Source organism: Meleagris gallopavo, chromosome 22, assembly GCF_905368555.1.
Source record: "Meleagris gallopavo chromosome 22, MGAL_WU_HG_1.1, whole genome shotgun sequence".
NCBI lineage: Eukaryota > Metazoa > Chordata > Aves > Galliformes > Phasianidae > Meleagris > Meleagris gallopavo.
In genome coordinates this window covers 8203813-8222535 of record NC_139425.1, presented here as the reverse complement: position 1 = coordinate 8222535, position 18723 = coordinate 8203813, and the positions used below count along the sequence as shown (strand labels likewise).

The window sequence follows — 18723 nt, the reverse complement described above, 5'->3', positions numbered from 1 at the left end:
GGAACACTCTAAAAAGATCTCCTGTAGGCTTGGGCACCAGCATCCTATTTCCCAACATTTAGCAGTCAATAGCAGTCCCAATCTCCCTGCACAGCACAGGAAGACTCATTGCAGTCTCTCCCAACCACGCCACACCAACCAGGTTACATCACGACTTTGGTCGCCGAAACTCCTCGTTCCCTTCCCTCCCCCACCCCAGGAACAATGGCTAACTGTTCTTTTTCCATCTATAAATTTGTCTGAGTTAACAGTTCCCAAGATCTGGCAGCAAGCTGGAGCTGGGAGTGAGCTGAGAGATAGGAGAGTGACAGTCTGAAATGAAACACAGAGCTGCTGGGCCTGCAGCCGTCAGACAGGAGCCTGGCTCCCTCCCTTAAAGATTAGCGAGACTCCTTCGCCGGAGCCCTCCGCATTCCCCAAAATCCTAGCAACAAAGTGCTGTCTCTCAGCCGCCAATGAATCATGTGAATTTAACCTTTCACCTGGCCACAGGGAGGTTAATATACCAAAATAGCACTTTTTTTTTTTTTTTTCCCTATTTCCCCCCACCCCCCCTTTTTTTTTTCCTTTCCCCATTTAGTGCCTGGGAAATGGGGAGCACAGTGCAAACCCCACGTGGCTGGGTAGGCTCTGGAGGTGGTTTCGTGTTGGAGGCTTTGCTCGCTGCTTTTCTGCTAGTTGCCATCACCAGTTTATTCAGAGAAACTCTTTCCATGTTCACAGTATGAAAAATATTATGCAGTATGGATCCAGGTTGGTTGGATCCTCACCTCCACCATGGTGCTGAGCCCCCCTGCTGGGAACTATGCTGAATGTCCTTGTGCCATGGGGCTGGGGTAAAGTGGAAGTCCACAGAGACCCCTGCCTCTGATAACCCCGGGATGCTCCATTTGCCCATTTGCAAACAAGGAGGTGGTGTGAGCCCTCCTGGGCCGCTCCCAGCAGTGGCTTTGCAGCCCCAGCCCACACCGCTGCCCTCATCTGCTGTGGGATTCCAACACTTTGTGTTAAATTTTCCATAAAGGAAAACACATTTTAAACAACTGAGGCCAAAATCACACAGGCAAAGGCCACAAGCTCATGCCTAGGTACCCATCTTCAGTGGGCACAAATTGTTGTCTGTGTTTGGTTTGCTTCAAATACCAAAGGAAGTGGGGTTATTTTTATGACTGCTGTTGACTTGAGAATGGCTGGAGGAACAGCTGAGACTGCAGCATCCCTGTGTTCAGGGCTGTTAGAGGACAGCAGCCTCTATGGAAGTGCTTTTATTTTTCATGCCAGTTAAACTCTTACAGGCTAAGAAAAAAACAGGATTGAAGCTAAGAGTAAGAGGGGGAAAGATTCAAAATACTTTCCCCCTCTACTAGTGCCCCCCTTCCTGAGAGCCACTGCCACATGCATATAACAGAAGATAAATATTTTTTGGCAGAGCCTACTATTTGTTTAACCCCTTTGAGCTTCAGCCCTCTGGCACCCCTCACTCCTACAGGCACAAACCTTCTGCTTGCCTGGGCTGGACCAGCTCACCCTTTGCCCACAGCCCCTCACTGGCCTTGGAGACAGGATAGGAAGGGGCTCAGGATACAGTGGGCAGGAGGGATGTGTAGCAGGGGATGAGGACCACAGATGCTGATCCAGGATAGCACAGACCCTACCGGTCCCTTCCCATAGGTCCCTCCTTTCCTTAGTTCACCTGAGCCGGAGGAAGCAGCCTCTGGGGAGTTCATCCTCCCCCTGAAGCCATTCGTTTGGCAGATGGATGTGGAACCAGAAAGCTCGGTGCTGCCCGTGGGGGCTGCGGGGGTCAAACGCTCGATGGGTTCCCCTTCGCAGCAGGGTGGAGGGCCGCGAGCTGCCTCTGAGCCCCGGGGGAGGATGCTGCGGCCGGGGAGAGGCGGGGGGGAGGAGGAGAGCGTGTTTAATTAATTGCCACCCTCTCGATGGAACGAGAGGGACTCGGGATTCCCCGCTCAGGGTGCGCCTTGCCTCTCGCCTGCCAGGAGCAGCAGGACTGGGTACGTTCCTACCCTCCCCTCTCCACTTTCCATTTCTTTTTTTTTTTTCCCTTTTTTCTTCTTTTGTTGTTGGAGGGGGCTAAGGGCCCCCCTCGGGACCTCGCAGCGCGCTCCCGTGCGTCCGCCCCCGCGTAGGGCTCACAAATCAGCCGGAGCGGGATTAGGGCCGAGGGGCCGGGGCGCCGGGCAGTCTGTCCCGGGCCGGGGAAGCCTCACCTGGAGGGGTCAGGCCTCCCCCGGGAGCAGTGCCGAGCAGCACCGGCCCTCCTCGGAACGAGTCTGGACGGGGGGCACCGTCTCTGCCTCTTGCAGAACATTGGCCTGGAAAAGCAGGGACGTGTCCGACCTAGCCTATCTAACGGGCCGCGGTGGCAGAGATCTGTCGGGTGGCACCAAGCTGTCCTAGGGATGAGCTCGGGTGGGGATGGAGGAGACGGGTTTGGTCTCTGCCAGGAGTCCGAGGAACACTTGCCCCGGTTTTTGTGTCTGGGTTTCTCGTGCACGACTAAACCTCTTTAGGATCTGGGGGATATGCAGAGAGCTCCGGCACTCCGTGCTCAGCTCTGCGTCCATATCGGGTCCCTCTCGAGTCCCACACAGCGCCGGCACCGTGTCCTGCCCGGCATTTGGGGGGGGGGGAGGGGGGAGGAGAGCGGCACCTCGGCGGGACAGGGAGCGTCAGGGGGACCCTGCCCGTTCCTCGTCCCACGTCCCGACCGAGTGAGGGCTGCGGGCGACACACCGCCACCGACACGGCCGCGCTGTCCCCTCCATCCCGGCTGACCTAAAGCATCGTCCGCGGCCGGTCCGAAGGAGGACCTAGCACTCCCGGGCTGATCCGGGCACTGAGAGCAACTCGAATTTCTCCAAAACCATCCAAATAGCAAAGAAAGGCAGGCTCATTCCGAGCGCCGGGTGCGGCCCCCTACCCCGTGGTCTCCCCCGAACTCACCGTCTTCCCATCTTCACTATCGGCTGCGGGGCTCACACCCAGGCTGCAGCCACGCGTGGACGGGGTGGCAGCACCCCGGGCTTTGCCCAGCTCGTCCCGCGACACGCAGCCGGTCCAACAGCGGAAAGTTGCGGTAAACTGCCGGGGTTCGTGCTGGAAAGCCCCGGTGCGGGATCACCTGCCCGCAAGTCTTGCGCGTCCCCGCGGTTCTGTCCGGGGCGTCCGCGGGAGGAGCCACCTCGGAACCCGCCGCTCCGGTTGGCAGCACCGCAGCGCAGAGCTGATGCCACGGCGGGGAAAAATTGGGTTGAAAAAGTGCTAAATCGGAGGGGGCTGAATACACGCACAGGCAACGCGTCTGCGGGCAGGTTTTCGTGAGGCTAGCGAAAACGCTCCCGGATTTCAGCATAGCCTCGTTTCTTTCTGTGTTCCTACTTTTATTTGAACACCACAAACCATCGGAACGGGCGGTTCGCACGGTTTTTTTTTATTATTATTATTTTTTATTTTTGATCTTTTCAAAACTAAATCACCATTAAATGGCGCTTTGTAATTGCAACGCCCGGGAATTCACGCGTTCGCGGGCAACGGCGGATCCCGACGGCTTCACCCGCTCCCAACCACAGAACCGAAACGAACGGAGCTCCGGCGGTGCCTCAGCCGCGGCCGCCGCGGGTTTGGAGCTGTTTTAACGCGTGAAACGTTTCTTGCCGTTGTTATTTTCTTTCTCTAGTGCATTTTTTTAATATACGTACAACAATTATTTTGTTTCGAGGGACAGTAGTAAACGGCCGCTTTCTCCTGAATGTAGCAAGGAAATAAATACAGATCCTCAGCCAGTTGCCTCGCATTATTCGGAGGGAAATAGCTGGCATTCCTGCTCCGGTTTATTTTGGAGCCGAAATTTCCCACCCTTCCCGCAGCGGTGGTCCCCGCGGAGCCGGGCCGGTCTCCCCCGACCGCTCGGAGCTCGGCTGCCCCCGGGAGCGCTCGAGGCCGGATCCCAACAGCCGGTCCCGAAAGCAAATCCTAAGAACGACGAAATTATTTCTTCCCTCCGAAGGAAGGGACCGTGCCGGCGGCCGGTGGGGACCGGTCCCGTTGCCCTATCTCGGAGAAGAGTTAAATCGACCAAATTATCGGGTCAGGAGGACGTGGGGATGTAAGTGCTCCTTTCCCTCCTGCCGCCCCTTCCTGGGGACGAACAGACGGGGAAAATTGGAGAAAAGGTTTCTGCTGTTTCCCGGCCCGCTGCGGGTCCCTGCTGCGCGATCAGCTGCAAGGGGGGAGGCCGCGCTCCCCTGGGGAACAGCAGAGCCCCGGGAATGGGGCAGAGCGGAGGGAATGGGGACGCAGGGCCCCGACGGGGCGGTGAGGGGCCGGAGCCGCCCTGAGACCTGGGCACGACTGCGAGCATCGCCCCGGCGTCGGGATCACGCGCCGCTGGGGATGTGCACGGAGAGGTGGGGTGAGACTCCCGTCCCCAGTATTCTAGGATTTGTCGCAAACGAGAGCGGGAGCTCTCGCTCGGAGCAGAAAAGCGCTTCGCCACGTCCTCTGCAACCCGACAGCCCAGTCGGAAAGGTCTCAGTGTGTTCCCCGCTGGTTCCTGCGAGAAACCAGGTCCGGGGTTGGGGGGTTGGGGGGGAAGGGGGGAGCATCGCCTCCCGCTGGGACAGCGGAGAAACCCAGAAAAAATAAAGCCGGGAGCCACCCCCAGTCCAGGGCCGGGCGGACACTTCCATCCCTGCGGCTGGAGGTAGGAGGGGGGGTCAACAGGAAAGGGGGGACGCGGGTCGTCCTCGGGGGCCGCATTCTGCCCCCGTCCTCCCGGCGCCCACGGCCCCGCTCCAGGGGAGAGCCGAAGGGCGCGTCCCCCCCGCCAGGAGAGGAGCCGGCAGGACGTATCCCAACCCCCCCCCCGCCGGGAGGAGCCCAATCCTCGCCGGGACCGGGGCTACCCCGGCGGCCGTCACGTGGGCCGGGCCGCACCGGGGCCCCCGCCGTAAAGAGCCGGAGCCGCCGCCGCCGCCGCCACTTCCCCGCCGGGCGCAGCCGGGGACGCACCCACGGGAGACGGCGGCGAAGGAAGGGAGGGAGGAACGGGGGAGGGAGCACCGGCCCCTCACGGCCTGGGCATAGCGGTGGTAGTTTTCATTTTTGTTTGGTGTTGTTTTTTTATTGGCTTTTTTTTTTTCCTATAAACTTTATTCTATTTATTATTATTATTATTATTCTGATTTTCCTGGGATTTCCCTGCATGGTCTGAGCGCAGCTTCATGCCCACCCGGCCATGCCCGGCTCCGCTCTCGGCCCGCTGCCATGTGAGTACCGATACGGGATGAGGCACCCGGGGGTGGGATGCTCTTTTGGGGGGTGAGATCCCCCTGTAACTGCGAGGGCTCCATCAGCACGGGGAGGCCGCGGTAGCGTTATTTCTCTTTTCAACACAAAACGGCAGCGTTGGCCGCTGGGGGACATCGGGACCGCCCCTGGGTCGGAGCCGCTGCCCGGCACCGCCGGGACCCCAAAGCTCCCGGCCCCAGCGCCCCGGGCACCTAGGCACAGCCCGCATCTCCCTTCCACCAGCACTTCCACCAGGCCCCGGTGCTTGCTGCAGGCCCGGAGCTCAAAAAAAAAAAAAAAAGACGGGAAAGGAAATACTTTTGTTTAAAAAAAAAAAAAAATCTGTTTTTTTCGGATCCTTGGAAATGCCCGAGCAGCTGGGACGGGGCCGGGTGGGACAGAGCCGCGGGCGCTGCTGTTCGTTCAGTGGATTTCTTTGCTCGACCCTGTGGGATGGAGCGGACCAGAGGAAAGCTTAATGGAGAGAAAAAATTCTGCATATACGTAAAGCTAAAGCTCCTGCTTTAAGGAAAGTGGCGCTTTCACGAGGGGAAGCAAGAAGGGCCTCGGACCGGGGTCCGCGGGGTCTCCCGCAGACGGGGCTGGGAGCGGGGGGTGGGCCGGGGGCCGGGAGAGGTGCGGGGTGCTCCGGCCTCGCTCAGCCGCGACTCTCGGCTCTGCCCCTCAGGTGCCTCTGAGTGAGCGCTTCGGCAACGTCGGGGCGCAGCCGGCCGGGCCCTGAGCAGCCGCCGCCGCCGAGGACGGAACATGTATCAGGGCCTGGCCCTCGCCCCCAACCATGGCCAGTCGGCTTATTCCCACGACTCCGGCAATTTCCTGCACTCGTCGGCCGGCTCGCCCGTCTACGTGCCCACCACCCGGGTGCCCTCCGTGCTGCAGACGCTCCCCTACCTGCAAAGCTGCGAGCCGCACCAAAGCCACCTCGGCAACCCTCCGGGCTGGGCTCAGAGCAGCGGCGAAACCACCGCCTTCAACGCCGGCAGCCCGCACCCGCCGTCGGGTTTCTCGTACCCCCACAGCCCCCCGGGCAGCAGCCCCCCGGGGCGCGACGGTGCCTACCAGGGGCCCCTGCTGCTGGGCGGCGGGGGCCGGGAGCAGTACAGCAACGCTTTGGTGCGCTCGGTTAACGGGTCCTACTCCAGCCCCTACCCTGCCTACGTGACCCCCGAGCTACCGCCTTCGTGGACGGCCGGACACTTTGAGAGCAGCGTGCTGCACAGCCTGCAGACGAGGCAGGCGGCCCTGCCCGGCCGCAGGTCAACCTTCGGTAGGTCGCCCTCACCGCCGCTTCTGGGCGTTGAGATTCTCTCGGTTCGAGTCGGAGCATCTCCGTGCGCGGTGTTTTGGTGGGGATGAACCGCGCCGTGGGTTTTGTTTCCCGTCGGGAAGATTTTACGCAGGGATGGAAGGATGGTTCGGGTAGAGGGAACGTGGGGCTGACCCTATACGGAGCGATCTGTGTGTGCATGTTTGTGTTACACGAGGGCAAAGAACGCGTTTCAAAGGAGAGGACAGAGGAGCAGAGGCCGTCCAGCACCCCTCACCCCCCCGCGAATATCTCCTCTCCACAATATCGACTTTGTGCCCGTACTTCAATACTTACCCTTGTGTTTAAATTAGCGGGGCAGATTTATAGCTCCCACCCTTTTAAGTAATTTATTGTGGTAAATGAGTTTATATTCGGACAGACTCTCGGGCTCCTCATTCGCCTTCACCCAAACAGGTCCGCAGCTGCAGCGCCCCGCGGCCTTTGGAGAGGTTCATGCATTGACCCGTGAGCCCCGCACTGTTCCCCGCACCCACACCGCAGGCTCCCTTTAAAGCAGGACCCAAACAGACGCAATTTTCGGGTCTCGCTGTAGCAATGCTCCCCGGGGTTGTTCCTGCATCCTCGTCCGGCGGCGGCTCGCAAAGCCCTTTCAAAGCCACTTCAAGACCTCAGCCGCGTTATCATCTTGACTGCGGTGATCCACATTATCTTATCTCTGCCCCAAGAACAAAGCGAGGCTGGGACGCAGCCCCCTCCCCGCTGGCGTTACCTCCCACCCGGGGATGCTCGGGAGCGCTTCGCTTCCACGATTTTCTCTTTGTCTCGGAAAATCCGTTGCGTTGTGCGGGGTCGAATAGCCCCGCTCCTACTGAGGGAGGAAATATCTCCTGCAATTCGAGTTTGCTGCTTTGGGACCCGGAGGAAAGACCGCCGTCCTCTGTGCCGTTTATTTTTGCTCTTGAATAGTGTAAACCGCTCTTAAGTAGCGTAAACTATACATTTTTTTTTCAGCTAATGAATTATGGCTTGCTTTTTAATTTTTTTTTTAACTTTTCTTGTTTTTTTGTTTTCATTATCTCTTTTTTATTTTTTTTTTATTTCCTTCCACACACACACTTTTTTTTTATTTTTTGCTTTGCCTTTTTTTTTTCTTGCAGTAGGATTTTTTTTTAAGGCGATCGAAAATGAAGAAAGGGGGGAGGAAAAAAAAAGTATTTTTCTTTGGAAGAAAACAAAGTTCAGGTCGAAGGAAATTGTTTCTAAAAGAGAAAGGGGGGGGGAAAAAGAGGAGAAAGTGGTAAAATCCTGCTCTCAAATCAGAGGCTCGCTCCGTTCTGCCCCGGGCTGTGGGGCAAAGCGCAGCGCTGGGGCCGGGTGGCTCCGGGGGCCATCGGGAGAGGAGAAATGCCCGGAGGAGCCCCAGTGAGGGGATATTTGGGGCCGGGAGGGCTGTATGTGGCTGCTGAGCATTGCGTGGGGCCGGCGGTGCTGAACCTCCATGCAGACCCCGCACAGCACGGAGCCCCCGGTGAGCACCGTGCAGTGATGGAAGTCGGGAAAAGCACTCCAATTAGCCCTGGGTTCATCATTACCGAGGTGATAATTAGGAATATTTTTACAGCCCAAGGAGGAATGACACCACGGATGGACTCTATTTGTTCCCATCCCGGAGGCATCCACAGCCCTTTTGGGATTTTTGGGGTGGGGGTAGATGAAAATCCCCAATACTTTGCCTTTGAGCAATATACTAAAAAATGAAGTCGTGGGGGGAGAATAAAGGGTTTTTTTTTTTTTTCCCATGCTCTGCAGGATGGAGGCAAGCTCCTGGTTATCCCTTGCATGGCAGCAGTGGGGCACGAGGGATTAGGGCCCTGCAGTGCCCCATACACGGGTGGCACGTTGCGATGGGGCCAGCTCCTGACCTTGGCTCTCTCTTCCAGAGTATTTGGAGGAGTTCCCCGGGGATGGTCGGGAGTGTGTGAACTGTGGGGCCATGTCCACACCGCTCTGGAGGAAGGATGGCACCGGGCACTACCTGTGCAACGCCTGTGGGCTCTACCACAAAATGAACGGCATCAACCGGCCGCTCAAACCCCAGAAGAGGCTGGTAAGAAGGGGACAGTGCTGGACTGCCTGGGGGTGGCTGGAGGGCAGGCTTTGGGGGCTGCTGCTGGTGCACGTTCTGTTGGGATCTCCGTGTTAGGGCCTGCTGGATTCTCAGTCTAATTATGAATAAATGCTGTTGATGTCAGCCAGAGCGGTTCAGAAGGAGCGAAGCTGCAGAATTGCTGCTCCCAAAAGGTTGGAGCTCAGCACCAAGAATGGGGAGTGACGAATGGAGGGGTGTATGGGAACGTATGGGGCTATATAGGCTGCTCCCGACTCTGTTCCCAGCATAGGCTTGTTGCTTTTTTCCTATTACAGTAGTGATTGTGCGCTGGTTCTTCATAAGGACATGCAGACAGAGCAGTTGGAAAAGGCAGGGCTGATCCCAGGCAGGTTGCAATGGGAGCGGGATGGGGATAAGTTACCACACCTGGAACCTCCTCAGGGAGAATTTGGGATTTGGTAGTTCCTTTTTTGTTGGCAGCATAAAGAATTAATTCCCCACATCATGGTGTTGGGCTTCCTCCAATTGGGATCCCATGGTGAAAGAGGAAAGGAGCCTTCTTTTTTTGTGTGCAGTCGCTTTGGGATGTTTAAATTTGGTGATAACAGTTTTGGTTTCAGAGCTTGTCATCAGAAGCAGTCATTACAAACAGGATGTTTGTCTGAGCCGTGCTGGGGAACAGCTGGGAGTTCCTTTTGCTGTTGCTCGGGTGTAGTCCCGCAGTTATTTTGTGTGTTGCAAAACAAATTGTTAGCAGTAACCCAACAGTGACAATTTCTGTGCAAAGAAGCGATAAGAAACAAATCTGGGATTGCATAAAATGCTTCACTCCGCTTTTGATCGTGGAAATGTGATTCTATTTGCAAAACGAAACAAGCAGGGGCTCCGTGGACGATCACTCTGTAATGGCAGCTCACCAAAATCAGTGCGTTTCTGTGATACGTTTTATGTTATCCGATAGGATTTGCCCATCTCACCAAAAAGTAATTATATTACATATACATCCCAGCAGCAGGATCCAGCCTCTGCTGAGCTGCAAATCTCGGAGTAACGCGGGTGATTTCTTTGGAGCAAACACAATCTGTGTATTGAAAGTCAAACTCAAACTCTGCGTTTCAGAGCCTGCCATCAAAACGCAACACTGGCTGAATTTCTAGGGCTCTTTGAGCAGCTTTTCCACCCAGGCACTGGGACAGGTCTTGCCGTTACCCAATATTTTGTCCATTGTTGTTGGCACGGGGCAATCAGTAGCACTCGTGAGGCGTTTTTTAGTAACATTAACATAACATTTCAGCAAAGTTTTCTGATTTAAGGTTGTTTCGCAGGGACGAGACGGGAATTATCACAGCATTTCCAACCGTTTTGTTATGTTGGCTATCAATGCAATGATAAAGCCCGAGTGAAAGAGCTGATACTCTTATCCAGGGGAAACACTTCAGTGAGGCTGAAATACCTGATGGCATTTTATTGCATGGAAAAGGAAAGAGGCCGTGATTTTGACTTCCCATTCTGACTCGGGAATGACAGATTTCAAAACCGTGGTTGCTCCACCAGTTTGCAGTTCCATTTTGCAACAAGGTAGAGGACAGGAGGACCCGCTGATGATGGACAAGAGGGTCCTGGGTGTGCTCTGCAAAGCCACCACCCCAGTTGCTCCTTGCTTTCTGGGCTTGGGGTGTTTCTCCCCAAATGATTTCACAATCGGGGCTGTTGCTGCAGCAGCGGACGGCTGCCTGCGGTGAAACACGCTGCTGGAGGAGCAATGAGGAACAACAAAATACAGGCACAGAGAGAAAAAAGGATTTCTTTTGCCCTTTACGTTATGACCTTTGTTCTCTAAGCAGGCGCTGTGCCGCGGTTATTCCAACTTGTGTTTTTACAAAGCAAGGCCCCAGTGAGCACAATGTGGCACATAGAGCACATGGTGCAGATGGTGCCTGCAGCTCATGCAGTCATCCTGTCGTTTGCAGTCCATTTTTCCTTTTTCCCTGTGATGATGGAAGCAGCGACAGCTGCTTTTCTCGGCCTGTATCTGGACACACAGCGTGGTGGCTTTCAGCAGGAAGGATATTTCTTAGAGGAGGAGGGAAGCAGCACTTTATTTTAGGCAGGATCTTCCTAGCCAAAGTTTATTGATATGTTTCACAAGATGATACCTTAGACCCAGCCCTAAAAGCCAGACCACCTTCACCACACCGGAGCAGCTCTTGGCGCTGGCTGCCTCTGCTCATGAGCATTTCCCAGTGCAGGAGCATGGTAGGAGCAGAGCTGCATGGGGCAGCACTGGCGACAGACCTAGACCTGTGCCCGGCAGCTCACACATCAAACTGACTTAGAATCATAGAATCATTAAGGATAGAAAAGAGCATTAAAATCATCAAGTCCAACCATCAACCCGTGACCACCATGCCCACTGACCATGTCCAACTCCATGACTTGGAGTTTTAGCTTGTTCCATGTGTCATGTGTGCTGCAGACACTTTCACATTGCCATCAGCTGCCCTCTATCATGCCATACTTCTGAAAAGCAAGCAAAGCAAAGTCTCTTACAGCTTTGGACCTCCCTTTGGAGGGACCTGCCCTGCTGGATCCGAATTTTTCGAGTTGTCCAAGCAGAACTTGCACACAGTTAACGTGATAGGCACCAGCTCATGGTTCCTCGAGCTTATCAGCAGCACTTGGCTGTCAAGCCGGGTCCGTGAAGAGTTTTTGTTTGAGTGTATGGTGCATTTGTATAAATAAACACTGGAGCACAATGTTGAAGTCAACAACTTCCTAGACAAGGTCAGAATGGTACAAAGGCAGTGGGGTGGAGGCAGGCAGCAATGTGCTTTCTTTTAGGGGAACTGCTGGGAACCAGCAATAATGTATTGTATCGTCGTCCTTCAGTGAGCAAAAGCAGCCTTGACTGTCTTTTTTCTTGCTACATGGACAAGCTGTGGGGTAGGGACGGATTCTCACAGGGTTTCTGGGTTTTCTATTGTAATGTGTAGCCATGGAGGATGGTGTCTGCTGTGCAGGAGATGCAAACACAGGCAGGCACTGATGCCTCAGCAGATAGCCCAACACTGTGTGACACCAGGACAGTGTGTTCCTCCCTCCCAGGGGCCTGCCCAGAAATTTCGGGGCTTTCCAAAGCGCTTTGCATTGGCCTTTGTCCATCCGCAGGTGATGATAGATCTCAGCAGCCCATGCCAGGCTCCAAATTCCCCCTCACTCCTGTGGCAGGAGCTGCACCTCAGGGCCTTGCCTTTATGGGAGCAGTGTGGCGTGCTGAGCACCTTTGGGTAGCCACCTGTGCAGGGGGCCCTCCTGCTTGCAGAGGTGAATGGCACAACCTTGGTGGCTCTGAGGCTTTAAGAAAGCTCTAAAACAGGTCCAGGATCATGCTGTGACACCATGCCCCATATTACAGACAAGAATAGCTGTTGAGACCTCCTCTGTGCCCAGCCTGTCAGCTCACACCTCAGCGTATTATTATTTTTGCCCAGTTATTTCTTGAAAGGCAAACCATTTTCTGAGCAATACCATTATTTGCAAATAGTTGCTGAGAACACTTTGCAACCACTGATTCAAAGCGTGGGCCCGTCACTGGTGTCTCTTGAAACTCAATGCTGATCTCTCTGACTGCTAACCTTGTAAAAACATTTCATTTTTATTCCTGCTCACCCCACCTCATTTGTCATATTGATTACTTATGATTTCAGGGTATAATGGAAAAATAAACAAACAGGGAATTCTTTATTGCCTGCATCGCCTATCGTGTGCCTTTGAGAGGAATCAGAGTAATTCTTTTCAGGGCTGAATAATATATTCACACACCTGAATGCAGAGAGGCCGTGATGTTACTGAGATCACTGGGATACTTATTAAAATAGTTCCCGTGTGAGGTGCTAAGAGACGTTGAAATGAAACACCTATTAAGCTGACACGTCTGTATATAGAGACCTGTGGATTTTCCAGTGGCTCAGAAAAGCTCAGTTGTTAGAAATGATTTTGCTGCTTCTGCCAGAATATTTCCCTTCTTCATTTGGAAATATTAACATTGCAGAGCCAGCAATCACAGCACTCACAAAATATGTAATTAGTTAATGTTTGCGTGGTGTTTCTGCAGCCTGTGAGGGAACAGATTATCTGTGAGACGTGCAGAAAATAACTCTGCTGGTCCACTCATGGGCCAGTTCAGCTCAGCTCTGCTCAGCTCAGCCAATTGATTCCAGTTGTCTTAAACAAGAGATTAATTGGGGTGTTGCTAACTTTAGTGGTAGTTGTGAGTGCAGAGAAACAGAAGTGGAGTTCACTTAAAGCAACAGCAGTTTTTGGCTGTTTGTGAACTGAAAGCCTGCTAGGTATCTTCCTTCTGTCTCCGTCTGAGATACACACACTGTGCTCTGGATCCTGATCACTCCCAGCACTCGTTGGAGGTTTGTGAAATGGACTGGGAGGAGATCTGCCAGGATTATTGAGCTTAAGCAAAAAGCGCTTGCAAATTAGAGTGATCTCATTTGAATGCAATTTCTTTCATCTGAATTTTGCTATCTTCACACTGCGTGTTCCGTGTTTTCCAGGAACTCATTGTAGACGGAGATTTTATTTTTGTATTAAAGGAAACTTCCCCAGTTTGCCTTTTGTGTGTGTGCATTCATGCATTTGTTTGCTTGCTTTCAAGTCTTCATCGAGACGTGCTGGCCTATGTTGCACTAACTGCCACACAACCAACACCACTCTCTGGAGGAGGAACGCCGAAGGGGAGCCCGTCTGCAACGCCTGCGGCTTGTACATGAAGCTCCATGGGGTGAGGGCAGGGGTGTGCTGGGTTATGGGATCCCTCCTGGTGGGTCTGGGACACAGGTCTGCAGGGAGCAGCCCTAGAGCACAGCCTGAAGAGCCATAGCTCAGTGCTGTGAGACCTCTACAGAGGTTACCCAGAATGAGGTGAAGGGGAAAATGGGAGGTACTTGGGAGGTACACTGATAATCATCATTTGCAGAGGATGGAAACTGTTGGTACCGTGTCTGTCAGCCAAGAGAAGTCTTCATTCCTCCATACAGATCTCTTCGAGCTTCTGCCATGGAGGTTCAAGTCTCTTTATCCCATGACTGCTCCCTCTGGGTCGTGTAGGCCCCGGCCATCAGTTTAATTTAGAAGTGCTCTCTCGTAAGGGTCACCAATAAATCAGGAAAAGGAAAATAGGAAATAAAGGAAAAAATAAATTGTGGGAAAGCCTTAGCTGTTAGCCTTATACATCTTCCAGCCAAGGCCTGTTGCAGAGAAAAATAGCACTTAGTGAAGGACAAGGACTTTAGGTGCATTGCATGAACTGCGGCGTGTAAATAGGAAAGCAATGCATGTGCGGGAAGGAGCTAAGTAAAACACAATATTAATCATTCCAAACCTTATGAATGTCAAGGTACCAAGACCTCTGGCCATGAAAAAGGAAAGCATCCAGACAAGGAAAAGGAAGCCAAAAAACATTACCAAAGGCAAAACCTCAACAGGTACAGTGCTGCTCCCACCCATCCCAAGGGGTTTGGGGCACAGCTCATCTCAGCAGGAAGTTATGCAAAGTAGAAAATCATAGTGTGATTTTTCTCCCTGATGATTGCTTTTGCTTTAGGATCTTCATTTAGGCATAGTCCTCAAGTGAGAGGAGGATGTGGGGTGGTAAACCTTGTTGGTATCATGATCCCGGAGGGAATCCTGCTCTGTGGGCACCAGGTTCCAGCACTGCAGTACTGTGTTCAAGCAGATCTGAGCTACAATGGGCTACAGGAAAAAACTGGGGATAGGGGTGGTGTGTTTGGGAGTCCAGGAGAAGGGACTGGGACACATTCAGCATCTGCTGCTCTTGGCCGTAGAAGGAGTGGTACTGCTGGGCTGTGAATGGGTTCTTCTTCCTTCTTCATAGAATCATAGCATGGCTTAGGTTGGAGGGGACCTTAAAGGTCATCTAGTTCCAACCCTTAAGCATTGTGCTAGCCAAATACAAAGCATTGCCCTGATGGTGGAGAAAGAAAACAGTAGTGTTGTGCCATGCAGTGCAGTGCTAGCTACTGAAATACAGATCTTCTTAGGAATAAATCTGTGCCTATCATCGTGCCTTCACTGCTCTGTGCTCCTTTTCCTGCAGGGTCCACCACTTCGGCCACGAACTCCCCTTCCTCCATTACGAACTCAGACAGCACGGTCACTTTAAAGTCGGAGCCCAGCACAACCTCGCAGTACCCCGGGCAGGGCATTGTGTCGGTGTCCCAGGTAAGGCACAGGAGCTGTTCCCCATGCACTTCCTCATGGCTGACCCGGGGGCCCTGATAAGGCCAAGCAATTTGTTCATTGCATTGAGAGGCCACCCAGTGAGCCGGTGGGATCCACCCTGGGTGGAAAGCTCCATAGCTCCAAAGAAAAGGCCATATGTTATCTGTGCTTTAGACCCCAAGGATTTGTTTGGTGGGAGAGGTGTTTCACGTTTCTGGAAGGAAAAATGGCTCTAAGTTAACCTGCAGATGGGCATTTGGTGCCCTGTCCTGTCTTGGTGCAGGGTCTGAGCCCCCTCAATCTGGACATGCATGCAGGTGAGATTTTTTTTGTCCAAAACAGATAAATCAGATCTGTGTTACAATCTTGAAAAATAGACACGTGCCCAGAGATGTCTAAAGCACACATGTTGTCAATAAATAAGTGCAGACAGGTGCCGGGATGCTTTCTCCATGCTTGCTGGCCTGGAGATGTACACTGGGCACCTCTAATTAGCATCATGGATAACATACTGTGCCCATCATCTATCAGAGCCCTGCCACGGCATTAGGATAAGCACGATAACGACCTGCTGGCTAACTACACCTTTCCCTTCCCTCTTGGGGCAGGCGCAGAGCCAGTCAGACGAGGCGCTGGCCGGCGGCGAGTTCAAATTTGAGCCGGAGGACTACCCCTTCTCTCCCAGCAGCATGGCCCCGCAGCCAGGGCTGAGCGTGCCGCTGCGGCAGGACTCATGGTGTGCCCTGGCGCTCGCATAGAACCCCTCGTGCCCGCAGCCTGGCTCACCGTGGGACAGGCTTCTCTTGGAGGATGTGGGAGGAAGACGCCGGCTGGATGGGGTACCCAGAAAGCTCCTCCCCATCCGAGGAGACCCAGGGTGACTTCCCTGAGGCTGCCTTTTTTTCCTCCCGGAAAGCTGTCCTCCTTTGAGATGCAACCAGCAAATAAACGCATCCCAGAATCTATGTTTATTCGCAGTGATTTCTCCCTCCTATGACTCCTCTGTGTGCAATTTATTCCACTTTCCAATAAAGACTGTAATAACGTGGCACCGAATAACTTAATTTTATTAAAATGTAAACTGTGTGGCCTCCCTTCTGTTTTATTGGCCACAACACGGAGAAAAAGAAAAAGAAAAGCAATGGTTGTTTTAAACATTTACTGTTTTATATTAAAAACGAACATCTCTATAGAGTGTTAGCTTCTGAAGCATTCAGTGTACCAACACCGAGCTGATGAGTCAGACATGAAATAAACACACCGCGCATCCTTTCCCAGCTCCAAACAAGGATTTTTTTAATTATTATTTTAGGCAAACCACTTGACAAGAATGGTTAAAACCACCCAAATAATAAAAGAGTTCCAAAATGCTGTTTTTCTTTTGTATTTCCTTCATGGTTTTCAACTCCAAGAATTAGAAGTTCAAAGAAAGGCTTAAGGAGTGGAAAAACAGAGGCTGTGCTGGAGGTACTTTTTGTTTGCAGCAGTTTTTGGCACGTTTCAGGTGAAGAACTTTCAGCTTTCAGTCCTGTGGGTCAGAGATTCCTTTTCACCCCTATTTTTTTCTCATGGAAAGACAGGAATTAATTTCCTGGGGCTGTGCTGCAGCAGATGATGGCCAGTGATACAAAACCTACTCTGCATTTCCGTAAGTTGGCACCAGTGCCTGCAGTGCTGCTGGGGACTCTGGGATCACTTCACTCCTCTGGGTTCCTTTATGAGCGGTTATTTGGGATTACATCAGAGCAGCCATGGGCTCAGAGTGGGTTTTGGAGCTGGAATCCAAGTGGGGCAATGAGAGGATACAGGGTTTGCAGCTGCACCAAGGAGGTGGGCAATGGGGAGAGGTGCTTTGCTGGGGGTGCTGGGGTGAGGATGGGACTGTACTGCATGGAGATGGGTGGGAATTGAAGGGGGAGTGAGGTCATGAAGTTATGTCTAAGGCCTTCTTTATTTGTTATTGCTAAATAAAACCCCCAGCCTGCCTGGACAACTATTTATGGCCAGGAAACTGTCAAGTAATAGCTACTTAATATAGAAGTTGACCTGTCTAGGGCTTCCTGGAGCAACTCTTCCTCTTGTCAGGAGAGATGGATCGCTTGACTTTTATTATAAACAACAGCTAAAGATGATCAGGGAGAGTGAAATCTGGCATCAAGTCGTGACTCATCTGAGATGGAGGAGAGCAGATGCTCTGGGCACTGAGGAGATCGATCCCTCTAACACCTCCATAGCTCAGCAGTGAGCCCACAGCCAGTTCCTCAATGTGAGGGCATGGAGGGGTTTTCAGCCCATTCTTTAGCGAAGCCCATTGATGAGAGCTATCTTTGGAGGTTTTCTTCTTGCACCTCCAGAGTTTCATTAGTCATAGAACCATTAAAGTTGGAAAAGACCACTAAGATCCCCAAGTGCAACCCCAGCCCACTCCACCATGCCCTCTGACCATGTTCCTCAGTGCCACTTCTCCACGGTTCTTGAACACCTCCAGAGACCAGAGCTCCAACCGCTTCCCTGGGTTCACTGCTACCTTTCCTACCTCTGCAGTGAGAGCTTTGGGCTTGTTTCACTCTGAATGTAGCCCTCGGGGTTTTCAGTGCATAGCTGAGTCTCTACAAGGTGAGCAGTGTGACACTGGTCCCAAATCCAGCTCAAACAGTACCCACGGGAGCTGGGGAGATAGTGACATCTTGTTCATTGCAGGGGAATTGGAACAGATGACCTTTAATGGTCCCTTCCAACTCAATAAATGCTACAGTTCTACATCCCAGGCTCAAGGGAATGTAGGGTCCCAGCTTGACATGCTGGGACACAGGAAGGAGGAGCCCCGGGTGCAGTATGAGCAATGCTCCTGGGCACTCTCCCAAATCCCACATTTGCCAGCAGCACAATGCAAGCTGCAACAGAATGATTTCTGCGGGTGAAGGCAAGGGGTCCTCAGTTTCTCATCTGCGTGACCCTGAGGGGCAGAGTTATTTTAAAGGCAAACAAGAAGACCCAAACAATGCCAAGATGTTGACACCAGTGGCTCCAGCGGTTTTATTTATTGCGTGTTGGTAACCGTCGGCGGGCCGTTGGGATGCTCTGGGGCCTGGTGGCTGACAAAACGGGGCAGGGTGACAAGAAGTGAAACAATTGGGATGTATGTAATTTTTCCTTCCTGCACTCACTGGACGGCATCATCCATGAGGCCGGTTTCATGTTTCTCCACGGTCTCTTCCAGCCTTTTGCTCCCATCCCTCAGGCAGGAGCAGATTTCTGCCCCTGACAGAAAGTCAGCGCTGCCTGCACAGCCCTGTGGGACTGAAAGAACAAAAAACACATGGGAAACTCGGAGTCTTCTCAGCTCACACTGTGTGCCCAGACCTGCTCTCACTACGCTGCTCAGCCTCAGTAAGAGTTTGAACATTCAGGATGGCAATGGAGCAGACTGGCCCCAGAACCAAGGGCTGACAGAACAGGACTCTGCGGCTCACCTGGTGGTGTTGGGATACCCATGGGACCCCCAGCAAGGAAGCTGCCACTGCCACATGCTGTGACCCACCTCATCCCTGCCCACAAAGCTCCGAACAAGGCTGATTAGCAGATTAGTCTGGAGATTGACTTTTATTTCTCCTCCACGAACCTTTCTCCCTCCCGCTGGTGCTCACTGATTCGCAGGCATGTGTGTATTTGCTCTTCTACAGGTTTGGTGGCTTGTGGACAATAATTATCTTTACTGTTGTTGTACAGCTGCCTCGGAGCTATCAATTGCCTT

General features: G+C 53.0%; 1 protein-coding gene across 1 annotated transcript; it reads left to right on the top strand.

Moving 5' to 3' along the window:
• Positions 1–5013: 5013 nt before the first annotated feature.
• GATA5 (GATA binding protein 5) lies at positions 5014–16055 on the top strand. Its single transcript, XM_085241669.1, has 8 exons — positions 5014–5114; positions 5243–5291; positions 6002–6601; positions 8545–8711; positions 13384–13509; positions 14125–14212; positions 14845–14969; positions 15578–16055. Exons 3-8 carry the CDS (start codon positions 6082–6084, stop codon positions 15725–15727), a joined length of 1176 nt encoding a protein of 391 aa, XP_085097795.1. The 5' UTR covers positions 5014–5114; positions 5243–5291; positions 6002–6081; the 3' UTR covers positions 15728–16055.
• The last annotated feature ends 2668 nt before the right edge of the window (positions 16056–18723 follow it).